The sequence below is a fragment of the Nilaparvata lugens genome, chromosome 2 (genome assembly GCF_014356525.2).
Source record: "Nilaparvata lugens isolate BPH chromosome 2, ASM1435652v1, whole genome shotgun sequence".
Classification (NCBI taxonomy): Eukaryota; Metazoa; Arthropoda; class Insecta; order Hemiptera; family Delphacidae; genus Nilaparvata; species Nilaparvata lugens.
In genome coordinates this window covers 10,717,022-10,733,688 of record NC_052505.1, presented here as the reverse complement: position 1 = coordinate 10,733,688, position 16,667 = coordinate 10,717,022, and the positions used below count along the sequence as shown (strand labels likewise).

The 16,667-nt window shown below is 35.5% G+C and overlaps 1 protein-coding gene across 1 annotated transcript; it reads right to left on the bottom strand.

The window, feature by feature from the left end:
- Window positions 1–9,912: 9,912 nt before the first annotated feature.
- On the bottom strand, window positions 9,913–11,363 carry LOC120349586 (piggyBac transposable element-derived protein 3-like). The gene is made up of 2 exons (XM_039419986.1): window positions 11,016–11,363; window positions 9,913–10,978 (listed from the first exon to the last, which is right to left on the bottom strand). The coding sequence occupies exons 1-2, from the start codon at window positions 11,336–11,338 to the stop codon at window positions 9,913–9,915; spliced, it is 1,389 nt and encodes a 462-aa protein (XP_039275920.1). The 5' UTR covers window positions 11,339–11,363.
- Window positions 11,364–16,667: the final 5,304 nt, after the last annotated feature.

The following is a 16,667-nucleotide window of genomic DNA, read 5'->3' as shown; positions in this document are numbered from 1 at the left end:
GTCAAATTATGAAACATTTTTACATTATTTTGATTACTTGATTGAAAGTGATTAACTTTTGATTGCTTGGAAGCAAAATTAGTTGCATTACTAGAGTGAATAGTTGTTGAATTGTTAGCACTGGATGCAACTGCATCCATAACTTTACATTGTGATTCCAAGAAATTCCAAAACTTCTCAATTGTTGGAATACTGTCAATAGGAACTGATTTCTCCCATTCCTTAACAGTGTTAGAGTCCAATTGCGACAACATTTTATGCATATACAATAAGTCAGTGAGATTCTTAAGTTCAAGTGCCTGAAGGGCAGCAATATGTGATTTACAAAAATCAATGAATGCACGCAATGATTGTGCACAGTTACGCTTAACTGCAGGTGGAGACTCAATGGCAGTGATGTGGTTTGTTGCAATGAGTCGTTTATTGTCATATCGCTCTTTGAGCAATTTCCAGGCTACTTCAAACCCTTTTTCATTGGCATCAATATGTTCCACTCTTGCTAGAGCTTCACCACTCAATGTTTGTCGTAAATAGAAAAATTTCAATGTACTACTAATTTGCTCCTGACTACCTATTATGTGCATAAATGCACTGGAGAATGCCTGCCATTTTGAGAAGTTTCCATCAAAATGAGGGAGAGGAATTTGGGGCAAATTAAAATTTGCATGCTGTGATGCAGTAGTAGCAGGTTGTACTGATTGTTGTGAAACAAGATCATTTCGAGTGTTAGTTATTTTAGCCTCAAAGGCTTTCAATGCAGCATTTGCTTTAGAAATGAATAATATGAACCCTTCAATTGTTTCAAAGTGTGATTCCTTGTCAAATGATACATTTTTGTGTTGTATTTGTTCATGAATTTTTTTGTATTTATCTCTGAGGAGATCAACTTCATTTTTAATGGTAAGTAAGTGATAATATGTTGCTTCATCATTTACAATAAGATTTGGATACTCTGTGAAGAACCAGTTGGCTTCTTCTAGTAAATTGTTCCTAGAATTGATAAGAGCAGAATGCTCAGACCCTAAATCTGGGGACACTGAACATGAGTCACTGGGAGGAGGGGATGTAGCCATTGTTACAAAAAAGGTATTGATAAAAGAAAATTTTCATACGACCTTCACTGAGATTATCACTGCACTTTCACTGACACCTGTGCTGTGGTTGTGATGTAATTGTGATTAATGCTGGCTTGTGTATGGTCGCGCAACTTGTCCAACTGCTACATGGTATGGACAGCTTGGCCACTGAATGGTACGTCTCATTGGCAACCCCTCGTCCACAGCAACCCTCAGTCCAGGTTACAAGGTACATGGGCGATTGAGTACACATGAAAAGAAACAAAATTACAAGATTAATAGGATATCCGGCGGGCCGGAGGACCAGTTTATATTGTTTCTGAGTCCGAATTCTGGTAGCTAGTGGATCAGTATAGAGCGGCTGGTTAATGTGATGTAAATATTTTGCTTATTGGCCATTGACCCAGATACAACATAATTTTAATAAGGAGGACCACCGTCTTTGTTTCATAAAAGACGGAAAAATTATTACTAACATGAATAGGTTCTTGGAGAAAAAATACCAAGTGAGCAATATATAAATGTATTGAAATAGAAATGGCAGAACAATAATTTTTGATAGTGAATACAAGTAGCTCAATAATCATACAGAATTAAAGTTGATAACAAATTGTTAAGATCAGTAAACATAAAAGTTTAAATGGAGAAACAAACAATCAAGATAACTGATAAACATCAAGAATCATTAGAGGCAGTTCAAAATCAATAACCATTGAGGTTTAATATGGAAAATTTATAATTGATAAACATCGAAGTTTAGTAGAGACAATTCAGTTAAGATGCACTGCATCTATGGTAATTCACACTTACAAATAACCTGAATACTAATCATAAGATTACAATACAATAATGAGCTTGAAAAATACTGAAATTGAATTTAAAATGTGATGAATTTAATATTTATAGAATTTGTAGATTACAAAATATTGTAATTGAACAAAATATATTTGATGCAATAAAAATTGCTTGTTTGTTTTAAAATCCTAAGTCAATAATAAATTGTGATGATCAAATAACTAGCCTAAGCAAGTGATGTACAATATTTTACCAAGTAACCAATATTTTAATATGTTAAGTGATTCTGCAATAGTAAGTTGCATCATGAACAAGAAAAGATTATGTTCTGACAACATCCATGATTGAAAATTCAAATACTGAACTGAATGATTGAAAACATTACAATAGTCATAGTTATTCTTGTTTCATACAAAAATCTGACCTATGATGAAGCAACAAAAAATCAAAAATAGCCTAAGTAAATAGATCCAAGTAATAAATAAACTCAACCCTAACCTTATTTAAGGGATAGGAAGATAAAGATAATTAGCAAATACAAAGATGGTAAAAATATGCAGTTACCTAGGGTTTCAACATGATAGTGGTGTTCAAGTTGGCTCCAGGAAATAGTCAAGGTAGGCTTGCTTGAAGTATGGGTATACTGTCCGTGGTGAATTGATGCAGATTTCCAACACTTGTATGGATAGGACGATTGGTTACAGCACATTGATAACTCCCAGTTCGTTTGGAAACATTGAAAGGTCTTCCAAGAAAATATTAATCACTGTTCAATATTTGAAGAGCTAACTTTAGTTGAATTGTCCAGTTCATATGGAAACTGAGGTAAGCCTAAGCAAGTGTGTGGCTACCAGTTTAAACACAACAGTCAAGTAAAGGCAGGGCATTACTAAACATTAGTAAGTTACAGTTCGAAATCAAGTTTAAAAGAAGATTCAATATGATATTGAAACAGATTCATTAACAGCAACAAGGCACGTCAATCCAAGTTGAAAGTAGATGATAGTGTTGAAGTAGATTCACAAAATATTAACAAGGCACGCCAAGTTACAGTCAAAAGTAGATGGTTACGGGTTCACCCAAAGGAAAATAAAATTGATATTGAATCAATTCGTTACGCGCACGTGCCACCAACTCACAAAAAATAAAGAAATAGGAATAGAATTATCCCATTACACTGAACAAAGTTTTCACTGGAAAAACTTGAAGAGATTGAACGAAACACGACTTCGACATAAAGATTGAAGATGAGAAAACAGCAATCAAAAATGCAAGTCATAGCTGGATAGGCTGTGTCCAGCTTTGAAAAGCAGTAACCAGAGCGCAGCAGCTGCTGGAGAGAAGACAAAACGTGAGCAGAAGAAACGAGCGCTCCAGGCGGTGAAGAAGGAACTAATGATTTCAATCATTGAATTGGATGTGAAATTCAACATAAGCCGGGCCCATTATGTCATCTGCAGGATGGCATAATAAGAAAGAAAGAAAATATGTTGAATGAGCAAGCTAAGTCAATGATGAAAAGGATGATTTGAAGCTGGGGAAATGTAAATTCCAAAAACCAACAAGACATCAAATCCATGTTTCACACCCATAGAACCAAACAAGACAAGTACCAATGCCGGGCCCATTAGAAAAAATATAAATGACTACAACAATACATAAACCTAAGAGTAAATTAAACCAATAATAAAATTAATGAGTAGATACATTTTCAATCTCATTATCATGAGGCAAAGGTACAATACTAGAAATAGCACGTGTTGAGATGCCTGTAGATGTGAGAAGTGTGACAACTTGGACTTTATTGTCAACACCAGGATGTACCTCAAGGATCCTGGCCAACCTCCAAACTGATGGTGGTGTGCCAAGAATGCTGCAGGACTAGAACCATAAGTCACAGTATTAAGGCGATATTGTTCTACTGGTTTATTGATGTCATCATGCCAGAATATGCGGTGTAGATCATGATCAGCTGGATCTAGGAGAATCTGCCTATACATTTTTGCAATATCAGCTGCAAAGGCAATAAGATGAGTACGAAAGCGCAGAACAGTTTTAAAGAGCTCTGGTTGAACAGTATGCCCTATGTGAAGAACATCGTTTAAGGAAACACCAGTAGAAGTTTTGGCAGAACAATCAAAAACTACTCGAAGTTTTGTAGTAGTAGAATCAAGTTTAAAGACAGGGTGATGTGGGATGTAGTACACCCCTTGATTCTCTATGGGCTCATCAACTTTAGTCATGTGCTGTAGTTCCTTGTATTCTTCCATGAAGGCCACATATTGAGATTTCAATTCATTATTCCTTGCTAATCTTTGTTTCAGCGATTTGAATCGTTTAAGTGCTTGAAACTTGGACTCACCCAGAGTATGAAATGATTCCTTTTTAGGGAGTGATACAATGAATCTACCATCCTCCTGACGATGAGTGTGCTCTTCATAATGCTTTTCTGAGAAAACAATATCATCAGGTGGTGGAATCTCTGGAATTACACTTTCGAGAGCCCAGAATTTTTCAAGTTGGCAAGGAGTGTTTGATGAAACTGTTGACAAAAAATTGGATACATGAGAAATTGGAACAGCTGAGTTGGGTACCTTACAAGAGCCAAAAATAATCCAACCCAACCTTGTGCTCTGGAGAATGGGTGCATCTTTGGAAATGACAATCTGTCCTGCTGACAAGACTGAAGCAAAAACGCCAGCGCCGAGAAGAAGATCAATGTTTTCAGCCTTGAAAAAATTAGGATCAGCCAGTGAAATATGTGATGGAATTTCAAGTTTTTCTATTTCAATTCTGGAATTTGAAAAAGAAGATGGAACTTTATCAATGACAATACAAGATTCTTCAGTGGACCATTGTTGGTCTGTAGATTTGACAAGAATTGAAAGAACATAAGTTGACTTTGAATGGTTGCCACCAATAGAATGAATAGTTGTTTCAGTACTGACCGCTGGTAATGCAAGCTTATCAGCCAAATGTTGTGAGATAAGGTTGCAATCCGAGCCACTGTCTAGCAATGCAACACATTTAATCAAATTTCCTTGTGAGTCCTCAACAAAAACTTGAGCTGTAGGAAGAAGAGAAACACTAGCTTGCTGAAATAGACAAACTGAGTATGCAACATTTGAATGTACATTATTATCTGATGAAACCATGCTCCTCTCATTTAATTGAGGAAGGACTGCAACAGATGAAGATGAAGCCTTTGAATGATTGTCAATAATGGAATTTTCAACTGATGATTTTTTCACTGACGAATGAATATTGTTAGAAGTAACTTCTTTACCTTTTTGTTGATTCTGTCCCGAACCTAGTGAATGCAGAATAGAGTGGTGTGCCTTACCACAATGAAAACAAGATTTTGTAGAACAACCATGATTAGGAACATGTGGTTTGAGACAATTGAAGCAAAGGTTTTTGCTTTTGACAGCATTCCAACGGTCAGAAGGCTGTAATTTGAGCAATTCACTACATTTATAGGTCATGTGATTTGAGCCTTTACAGAAAGTGCAATTGGTTGTCAAATTATGAAACATTTTTACATTATTTTGATTACTTGATTGAAAGTGATTAACTTTTGATTGCTTGGAAGCAAAATTAGTTGCATTACTAGAGTGAATAGTTGTTGAATTGTTAGCACTGGATGCAACTGCATCCATAACTTTACATTGTGATTCCAAGAAATTCCAAAACTTCTCAATTGTTGGAATACTGTCAATAGGAACTGATTTCTCCCATTCCTTAACAGTGTTAGAGTCCAATTGCGACAACATTTTATGCATATACAATAAGTCAGTGAGATTCTTAAGTTCAAGTGCCTGAAGGGCAGCAATATGTGATTTACAAAAATCAATGAATGCACGCAATGATTGTGCACAGTTACGCTTAACTGCAGGTGGAGACTCAATGGCAGTGATGTGGTTTGTTGCAATGAGTCGTTTATTGTCATATCGCTCTTTGAGCAATTTCCAGGCTACTTCAAACCCTTTTTCATTGGCATCAATATGTTCCACTCTTGCTAGAGCTTCACCACTCAATGTTTGTCGTAAATAGAAAAATTTCAATGTACTACTAATTTGCTCCTGACTACCTATTATGTGCATAAATGCACTGGAGAATGCCTGCCATTTTGAGAAGTTTCCATCAAAATGAGGGAGAGGAATTTGGGGCAAATTAAAATTTGCATGCTGTGATGCAGTAGTAGCAGGTTGTACTGATTGTTGTGAAACAAGATCATTTCGAGTGTTAGTTATTTTAGCCTCAAAGGCTTTCAATGCAGCATTTGCTTTAGAAATGAATAATATGAACCCTTCAATTGTTTCAAAGTGTGATTCCTTGTCAAATGATACATTTTTGTGTTGTATTTGTTCATGAATTTTTTTGTATTTATCTCTGAGGAGATCAACTTCATTTATAATGGTAAGTAAGTGATAATATGTTGCTTCATCATTTACAATAAGATCTGGATACTCTGTGAAGAACCAGTTGGCTTCTTCTAGTAAATTGTTCCTAGAATTGATAAGAGCAGAATGCTCAGACCCTAAATCTGGGGACACTGAACATGAGTCACTGGGAGGAGGGGATGTAGCCATTGTTACAAAAAAGGTATTGATAAAAGAAAATTTTCATACGACCTTCACTGAGATTATCACTGCACTTTCACTGACACCTGTGCTGTGGTTGTGATGTAATTGTGATTAATGCTGGCTTGTGTATGGTCGCGCAACTTGTCCAACTGCTACATGGTATGGACAGCTTGGCCACTGAATGGTACGTCTCATTGGCAACCCCTCGTCCACAGCAACCCTCAGTCCAGGTTACAAGGTACATGGGCGATTGAGTACACATGAAAAGAAACAAAATTACAAGATTAATAGGATATCCGGCGGGCCGGAGGACCAGTTTATATTGTTTCTGAGTCCGAATTCTGGTAGCTAGTGGATCAGTATAGAGCGGCTGGTTAATGTGATGTAAATATTTTGCTTATTGGCCATTGACCCAGATACAACATAATTTTAATAAGGAGGACCACCGTCTTTGTTTCATAAAAGACGGAAAAATTATTACTAACATGAATAGGTTCTTGGAGAAAAAATACCAAGTGAGCAATATATAAATGTATTGAAATAGAAATGGCAGAACAATAATTTTTGATAGTGAATACAAGTAGCTCAATAATCATACAGAATTAAAGTTGATAACAAATTGTTAAGATCAGTAAACATAAAAGTTTAAATGGAGAAACAAACAATCAAGATAACTGATAAACATCAAGAATCATTAGAGGCAGTTCAAAATCAATAACCATTGAGGTTTAATATGGAAAATTTATAATTGATAAACATCGAAGTTTAGTAGAGACAATTCAGTTAAGATGCACTGCATCTATGGTAATTCACACTTACAAATAACCTGAATACTAATCATAAGATTACAATACAATAATGAGCTTGAAATTGAATTTAAAATGTGATGAATTTAATATTTATAGAATTTGTAGATTACAAAATATTGTAATTGAACAAAATATATTTGATGCAATAAAAATTGCTTGTTTGTTTTAAAATCCTAAGTCAATAATAAATTGTGATGATCAAATAACTAGCCTAAGCAAGTGATGTACAATATTTTACCAAGTAACCAATATTTTAATATGTTAAGTGATTCTGCAATAGTAAGTTGCATCATGAACAAGAAAAGATTATGTTCTGACAACATCCATGATTGAAAATTCAAATACTGAACTGAATGATTGAAAACATTACAATAGTCATAGTTATTCTTGTTTCATACAAAAATCTGACCTATGATGAAGCAACAAAAAATCAAAAATAGCCTAAGTAAATAGATCCAAGTAATAAATAAACTCAACCCTAACCTTATTTAAGGGATAGGAAGATAAAGGTAATTAGCAAATACAAAGATGGTAAAAATATGCAGTTACCTAGGGTTTCAACATGATAGTGGTGTTCAAGTTGGCTCCAGGAAATAGTCAAGGTAGGCTTGCTTGAAGTATGGGTATACTGTCCGTGGTGAATTGATGCAGATTTCCAACACTTGTATGGATAGGATGATTGGTTACAGCACATTGATAACTCCCAGTTCATTTGGAAACATTGAAAGGTCTTCCAAGAAAATATTAATCACTGTTCAATATTTGAAGAGCTAACTTTAGTTGAATTGTCCAGTTCATATGGAAACTGAGGTAAGCCTAAGCAAGTGTGTGGCTACCAGTTTAAACACAACAGTCAAGTAAAGGCAGGGCATTACTAAACATTAGTAAGTTACAGTTCGAAATCAAGTTTAAAAGAAGATTCAATATGATATTGAAACAGATTCATTAATAGCAACAAGGCACGTCAATTCAAGTTGAAAGTAGATGATAGTGTTGAAGTAGATTCACAAAATATTAACAAGGCACGCCAAGTTACAGTCAAAAGTAGATGCTGTTACGGGTTCACCCAAAGGAAAATAAAATTGATATTGAATCAATTCGTTACGCGCACGCGCCACCAACTCACAAAAAATGAAGAAATAGGAATAGAATTATCCCATTACACTGAACAAAGTTTTCACTGGAAAAACTTGAAGAGATTGAACGAAACACGACTTCGACATGATGAGAAAACAGCAATCAAAAATGCAAGTCATAGCTGGATAGGCTGTGTCCAGCTTTGAAAAGCAGTCACCAGAGCGCAGCAGCTGCTGGAGAGAAGACAAAATGTGAGCAGAAGAAATGAGCGCTCCAGGCGGTGAAGAAGGAACTAATGATTTCAATCATTGAATTGGATGTGAAATTCAACATAAGCCGGGCCCATTATGTCATCTGCAGGATGGCATAATAAGAAAGAAAGAAAATATGTTGAATGAGCAAGCTAAGTCAATGATGAAAAGGATGATTTGAAGCTGGGGAAACATAAATTCCAAAAAACAACAAGACATCAAATCCATGTTTCACACCCATAGAACCAAACAAGACAAGTACCAATGCCGGGCCCATTAGAAAAATATAAATGACTACAACAATACATAAACCTAAGAGTAAATTAAACCAATAATAAAATTAATGAGTAGATACATTTTCAATCTCATTATCATGAGGCAAAGGTACAATACTAGAAATAGCACGTGTTGAGATGCCTGTAGATGTGAGAAGTGTGACAACTTGGACTTTATTGTCAACACCAGGATGTACCTCAAGGATCCTGGCCAACCTCCAAACTGATGGTGGTATGCCAAGAATGCTGCAGGACTAGAACCCCCTTTCTATTGTTATATAATGTGAATTGACCATCACTTGAAACTTAGGCCGGTATTACATGGTAATATTTCTATTATCATATTGATAATATGAAACGAGATTAGAATATGCAATCATATTTTCATCTTTTTTCATATGATCAACTATTATAATAGAACTATTACCGGGTAATACCGGCCTTAGGTCATTATATTCATATACAATCTCACATGAATTATATTTATTAGGTTCATTTTCTAGAAATAAATAAATCATGGATGATAAAAGTGATGTATAATATTGTCATATAGATAAAAACCCATAAAAATAGATGAAACAAATAGAAAAGCCAAAGAAAAATTTCACTTTTTCTGGTGGAAAGAGAGGAAAAAGTTTCTCTTCTGGTTTAGACAGAAAAAAGTCCACATTTCTGACACATCATTTGTGTGTATTGTGTGATACAGTTTTTGCATCAAAGTTTTTCATTTGTAGGTATTGGCCAGTGGTCTACTCCATCGAATCGAACATCATCGGTCGGTCTTGGGGTGATTTTGTATTTTTTGGCTGGTGCTTTGTACACTGGAGCATCATTTGAAGGTTGTCCTCGCTTCTTCAATTTGTCTTGCCCACAAGACAGGAGAGCATGGGCAACACTTGTTTTGAAGTCAAGTAGTGGAACTACCTTTGTGGTCGACTGCAATTGTTTGTGATGCCGGCGGTATAGCAACCATGAATTTACTACACACATGTCGATAAGATGAAACACTATCCTCAAGTAGTATCGCTTCACTCTATGTTTATTCATGTATAGAGCTCCACTAACATATCGTGAAGGTCAACGCCCCCCATTGCAGAATTGTATTCTTTTACAATATTTGGCCAAGGTACAGGAATCCTTTGTTTTTCTGCAACAGAATATCGTTGAACATCTTTAACAGGTTCAGCAGCAGCAAAACTGGAGACAAGACTCACACAACGATTATCATACCATTTGCAAACAAAAACTTCATTCTCAATGTCAATCATTTCATCATAGCTGCCTCGACCTTTCCCTGGTAAAATTTTGTCATTTTCTAATTGACATCCACAGAGCCTGTTACTTCTTACAGTACCAACTGCCAATATGCCTCTCACTTTTAGTTCACAAATCAGATGGTATGAAGTAAACCAGTTGTCACAAAACAATTTGTAGTTTTGAAATTTGGGTATAACTTCTGAAAGTCGTACAACTATTTCTCCACTAAGTCCCAGTTTATTATTTGTAGATTTCACTGTCCCTTTCCCCACATAAACCTCAAAGTCATGTACAATCCCACTCTGTGAAGCAATAGCAAAAACTTTTATGCCCCATTTATGGGGCTTGTTTTTTATATACTGTTTCATTTTTGATCTGCCCTTGAAAGGGATTATCATCTCATCCACTGAACATTTTTCCTCTGGTTCTACCTTCTTCATATTTTCTCGAACAGCATTCACAAATGGTCTTATTTTGAAAAGTTTATCATGATTAGCATCATTCAATGGCAGCATATGGGTATTATCATTTACATGGAAGTAAGTACGAAGTTTATCATATCTATTTCTAGAAATTTTGTCTGCAATAGGGGAGTACCTCGTTTCATTGGCCCAGTACATACGATAGGAAGGCATCCTTACAATAGAAGACAGCAGATTGATGCCAAGAAACTGTTCGATTTCTGCTCTATTTGTGTTAATGCTAGCTCCACTTTTTTGAACAGAGTATAAATTTGTCTGGACTACTAGATTCTCAATTATTTCTGAATCAATAAACATATCAAAATACTGTTTGGGAGTTTTCATTTCTTCTGGGGGTGTAATCTGAACTTCACATAGCTTCTCAGGAAATCTGAAATCCCATGGTTTCCTATAGCTTCTCAGGAAATCTGAAATCCCGTGGTTTCCTCCATCTAGGTACTGGGTTGTAAGAAGATGCAGTCTCTCCTCCCACTTCAATCAATCCTTCATTATTGTCTAGGCCTATCACTTCTGGAAGATCAGGGGCTGGGTCATCATTCTGAATATTAGTATCATATTCTACCTGATTTAGTCCCTCTTCAAAAACTTGTAGCCTCCGTTGTAGTTCTTCTTCATTCACTTGAAGTTCGTCATCAGCATCATCATCTTCTTCATTCAAATCTTCTATATCAGAAAGATCACCCCTCAGCATATCTCCTATTTGCTCAGGTGAAAGAAATGGAGCACTCATTCTTCCTGAAACAAAATAGAACAAAAATTTTAGTAAACAATAAAGCTGATAGCAGTAAAATATTTAAATGTATATAATAATAATAATAATAATAATAATAATAATAATAATAATAATAATAATAATAATAAGTTGAAATTTGTTTAGTATTTGTTTAGTTACTAGAAAAATATGAGGTGGGTAGAGTTCTCTAATAACCAACAGTAGTTATTCTACTTACAGTACCATATCTAGAAAGCTTGTAAAAGTTTGCTCAATTATTTTTACATTATCCATGCTGGTTGTAGTAAAATATAAATTGCTGAAATGTTATTCTACTGTATTTATCAAGGGCTCTTCAAAATTAGTCACTAATACTACATGAAGAGAGACTAGCAAACTAAACTGACTTGAATTCCCAATTATTACTATTCTCATCATGGTACATTTCAGCATAAACAATGCCCCCTGAATGATAAAACGCAATTATAATGAGACAAATTGATGAATGAAGATATTATCAATACTAAATAATTTATTTACATACATATTTTATCAATATACTTACTTTATATCAATTTCAAAATGCTCTGTAATGTGGTAGAACGTGCGACATAACCTTCTTTCCGGAAATAAACAAAAACGTAAACAGCTGGTCTTCTTCCGTAGAAACAGTGCTACCAATACAACCTAGACATATTATTTCACAAACCGAGATAGAAATTATAGTCATTGGGAGCCAGAGAGCGCGAATTTTGAACCTAGAAAACCATGATCATTATTCTACTCACTGGGCTGGAAAGGGAAACTCAAACAAACATACAATCATTGTCATCTGGCTCACCACATTCATAGGTAGTTTCATCAGGATTGTTACAATTTTCAATTTCACCATCAAGTTGTGGGTCATGCACATCATTTAACAAATGTTTGTAGAAGATCAAATCTTCCCGTTCCAACCACGAGCTGCCAAAATGTTTTGATAGGAGACAATTTATGTCCCTCACTTTAGCAGGCTTTAGGGTAGTGCCTCTCAAAACTCTTCCTGGCTGAATATCTGCCGGTGTCCGCCCTTTTTTCAAAATAGTTTTGAAATTGCTGAGATCCATTCGATAAGTTGCTTCCCCTCTGACCGTTACCTTCTGAGTTTTCCTATTGCAATGCAAGTAGACTCTCTTGCATAATTTAAATTTAAAATGCCATTGGCCAGGCTTCAACACAATATCATTAACACTAGATTTCCAGTCATAAACTACGCAATCATTGTCACCCAGTGTGTACACTGTACCATTTTCTTGGAATATTTCATGGTAGCCTTCTGGTAATAGAATTTCTTGTTTCCTCCTCACACGCTTTTCAATTTGAGCAAATACACGATCAGCAGGTAAAAAAGAATGACCTGTCACTGGGTAATAGAAAACCATGCTTATAACTTGTGTAGGAGCATCACATAAGAGCCATTTACAAGCCATGCCAATAACTGTGGAGTTCTTGTTTTGGCCTCCACAGCCATCAGAAAAAAGTAGAACTAGTTTGGTGTTTTCTTCAAATGGTAAATTCTTCAATGAGTGGTAGATAGCACTAGCTATTTCATTTGAGCCCCTTGGAAACTCATTTTCCAACCATGTATAGATTGAAACATGATTTTCATCCAGAGGATCTCCAGAAGTACCTCTGCAGACTGTAAAATTATAGCAATACAGCTGGCTGCTATAATAAGCAGATTGATCTTCAACTTTTGGAAGAACCAGATTCTTCTCACAATCATAGGAAATCGTGACTGCTCCATCTTCTTCTGATTTCAAAGCCTTGAAAAATTGTTTATAACACAATTTATGGACACGACTAGCTGTCATCAATTCTGTCCTTTTTTCTACACTCTTCTCAACTTTAAGTTTATTGTCCAATTCGAGACAATAAGAGCACAAATCAGTAGCAGGTTGTCCGAAGCCGATGTTGTAGTTGTTATTAAAATATTTCCTAAAGTAGTCTCTTGGTACCTTTAATGTTTCATCACATTGGGAAATGTAAATACGCCATAACTGATTAATTGATAAATCAGATGATAAATAACATCTAGATGATCTACCCCTGCAATAATGCTTTTCAAGGGGCTGCAAACTCTCTATGAATTCACTGATTGAATCCTGTTTTTTTATAAGCTTTGGATCTAGTGTCACCCCCTCTTGATTCTTTTATTGCCTCACCTTTTATGTAGTGTTTCTTACAAAGATTTTGAAGTTTTGTTTTTGATACACCTAAAATTCCAAGAAAACTTTTCTGGCAAACTGGCACTGATGAAGGAACTCCAGGAGCATGTGTCGCTTTTTTGACAGAGTAAGTTACAGCCATACCTTTTCTCGAACTTCCCACTTTTTCCACGCGGCTTCTTTTGGGTGCTGACACGCTGCAATACTTCAACATCATGGAGTCTTGGTAGATTTTGTCTGGCTTTGCATAAATTATTCTATGGAAATGTTCAATGTCCCTTCTAGACAGTTGGTCGCATTTGTAGGAAGCACTTTTTGTGTGTCCACAGCTTGGCATCCATGGTTGTCCTTTTGGTTGGTTTCTGAAACAGAAAAAAAAAACATTTCATTAATATTTAATAAAATAGTGAATTTAAAAAAATTAAATTTTTTGGGTGACTGTAAAAGGAGGAAACCTCCTTTACAGGAGAGTGACTGTAAGGAGCCTACAATAGTGACAGCAAATAGTTTGAATATTTTTTTAATAATAATGTTCTCTCAAGTAATATCAATATCAAAATCAAATCAATAATGATGCATAAATTATATCTTTCAAACTCAATTCAGTTCATAAAATTTGATCTAGTGCAAAATTTTTAAGACCATCTTTTATCAGGGCATCACACTGAAAACTGAAATTTAAACTCAAATTCAAATTTCTGGAAAATAATTCAAAATGGAAAATGATTAATTAATGTGATGGTGAATAATTAAGAAAAATCACGCACAGTAATTACGATGGGTAGGCTGGTAGGCCTATGAATGTGATGGTGTTTCATGAAGTTAAGTAACAGCATAGAGAAACAATAGCATAAGTAGATATCCCATGGTATAGGGCGTTTATGTTGCAACTTTTACTGTTATCTCAAGCTGATAGTCCACGTAGTTCTTTCCCATGAAGCTTTATGATGCTGGTAGTCTCTCATATTGTGCCGTTCATACACTCTTACCCGGTCAAAACAGTAAAAATCTACAATAATCGACAGTAATTGGCTTGAGATAACAGTAAAAGTTGCGACATAAACGCCCTATACCATGGGATATCTACTTACGCTATTGTTTCTCTATGGTAACAGTTTGAGTTAGAGGCTTGGTTGGGAATTTGTAGATTAAGTTGTTGTATTTAATGCAATGATAGATTAATGTATTTTATTCTCAACTAACTAGAAGTCATTTATTGTGAAAGAGCAATGATAAGTAGAATGCTACACTGATGCATTTGAAAATGAGAGTGAAGGGAAGCTTACCTTGCTAATTTAGCTTTTGTTTTCTTCCAGTTTTCTTCATTGAATTGCCGTTTCCTCGCCTTTCCAACATCAGATTTCTTTATTTTCTTGTTCTGGTCCTGTCCTTCCATGTCACTTGAATCATCTTAGAAAGAATCTTAACATTAATTTGAAAGTAAAAACTCGAAATTCCACTCAGTGATTTCAAGACAACACACGTTTCCAACACAACACCTTCTCATGGAATGAATCAGATGAATAACTTTATAGAGAGCAAGCTTGTGCACACGAGCTCATACAAAGGATAAGACTTTCTTTGGAACACCCTCCTATGATCGCCATTGTAATTATGAGGGAGAAGACTTGTTTTGGAAAATTGTGGATAAGACATTAATTTGGAACATGCAATGAATGGATAAGGCTGTGCTTTGGAACATCTGCTAAAGTTTTCTTATCCATTTCTATTGGATAAGATTTTTTTGGAATTTTTGCTCTTCACCAATAGATGCAGAAATTAATGTAGATGGCAGTACCGTAGCTAACTCATTTCATGATTTTTAGGGATAAGACTCTTTTTGGAAATCATAGACTCTTTTCAAAGATTTTACACTTTTAAAAGTGAATATCTCAAAAACTAAAGAAGATATCACACAACTCCACTGTACAAAACTTGTAGGAAATTTATCTTGCTTCATTTTTACTCAGTCATGTCGCTGAAATGCATTGTTTCCCAGTTACATGTGTGTCAGCCAGAAATGAAAAAATGCAACTTTTAAGCTAACAATTTGAAGTATTTCATTAAATCCTTTTATCACGAACCTTTAATATTGTACTATCAATATGATTTACTCATGATTTTTATCTACTAAATAATTAAAGTAATAATAGTAAGGACCAACTTTCCTATCCAGACTAAAGAAATTCATGTGTTTTATACACAACATTGTAATTATCTTACAAGATACAAAAGAGATCAGTCATCTATCGATATAATTATCGAAAACGTATCAATAAATAAACATAATATTTTTATTGCTTAATCTATGGAAGTAATGGAAATGAATAAACTCTAATAATAACAATGACATAATAGTGTCCCCAAGAGAATGGCTCAATTTTTAAAGATTCATTTAGGAGATATTTGAAGAGATAAAACTCCATAATTCAAGAGAAATTTGAAGAATAAAACTTGACAAGACCCATTTTGATTCAACACATTGGACAAAATTCAGTTTGCTGCAAAAAGAGAGGGACAAGAACCAATTTAAAACAATAGTTGAAGAGGTTCAAAAAATAATTATTCAAGTTCTTGGCTAATAAACTGTTCTCAGTGAACCAGGGGTGGCCCAGGATAGGACTTCTCATAGATCAGGTAGACCAAGGAGTGGTATAAGCTGTGTTGTTTCCTGTATTTCCTGAATATATTGCCTTTGCTGTCAACACAGCACACTGCCTTGCACTTTAATCCCCGCATTTTCCACTTTGGGACCTCAGGCGCTGAAATGTGGTTGAGAGGAGAGGCAGTAGTCAGTGAGGGTTGGGTTGCCGGGGCAGTAAATCACACAAGCACTTCAAACTCATCGATGATTGTGGTGGTTGGTATGACAGGTCAAGTTCCCACCTCCTTGGCTCCAACAACCTGAAAGTTGTCCTCCAAAGGAGTGCTGCCCTTCCCCGGGAGTAGGGCCGATATCCCATCCATTAATTTGTCAAGTGTTTAATTGGCAACTCCAGTGCCAATGCTCATCATGGCCTTCAGCTTCTACGTATGTGCAGATAAAGATACCACAATCAAAGGCGGTGTTCTGCCATGGACATTTTCTCTCTCCCAGCAGCTCCCAGTATCAAGGCGGTGCCCTCTTGATCTTCAGCACT

Excerpts from the sequence above, each read along its gene's own strand:
- LOC120349586 (XM_039419986.1), bottom strand. The coding sequence starts at position 11,338 with ATGAGTGCTCCATTTCTTTCACCTGAGCAAATAGGAGATATGCTGAGG. Across the intron at positions 10,979-11,015 it reads AGGAAACCACGGGATTTCAG|ATTTCCTGAGAAGCTATGTG; the intron begins ATTTCCTGAGAA and ends ATGGGATTTCAG.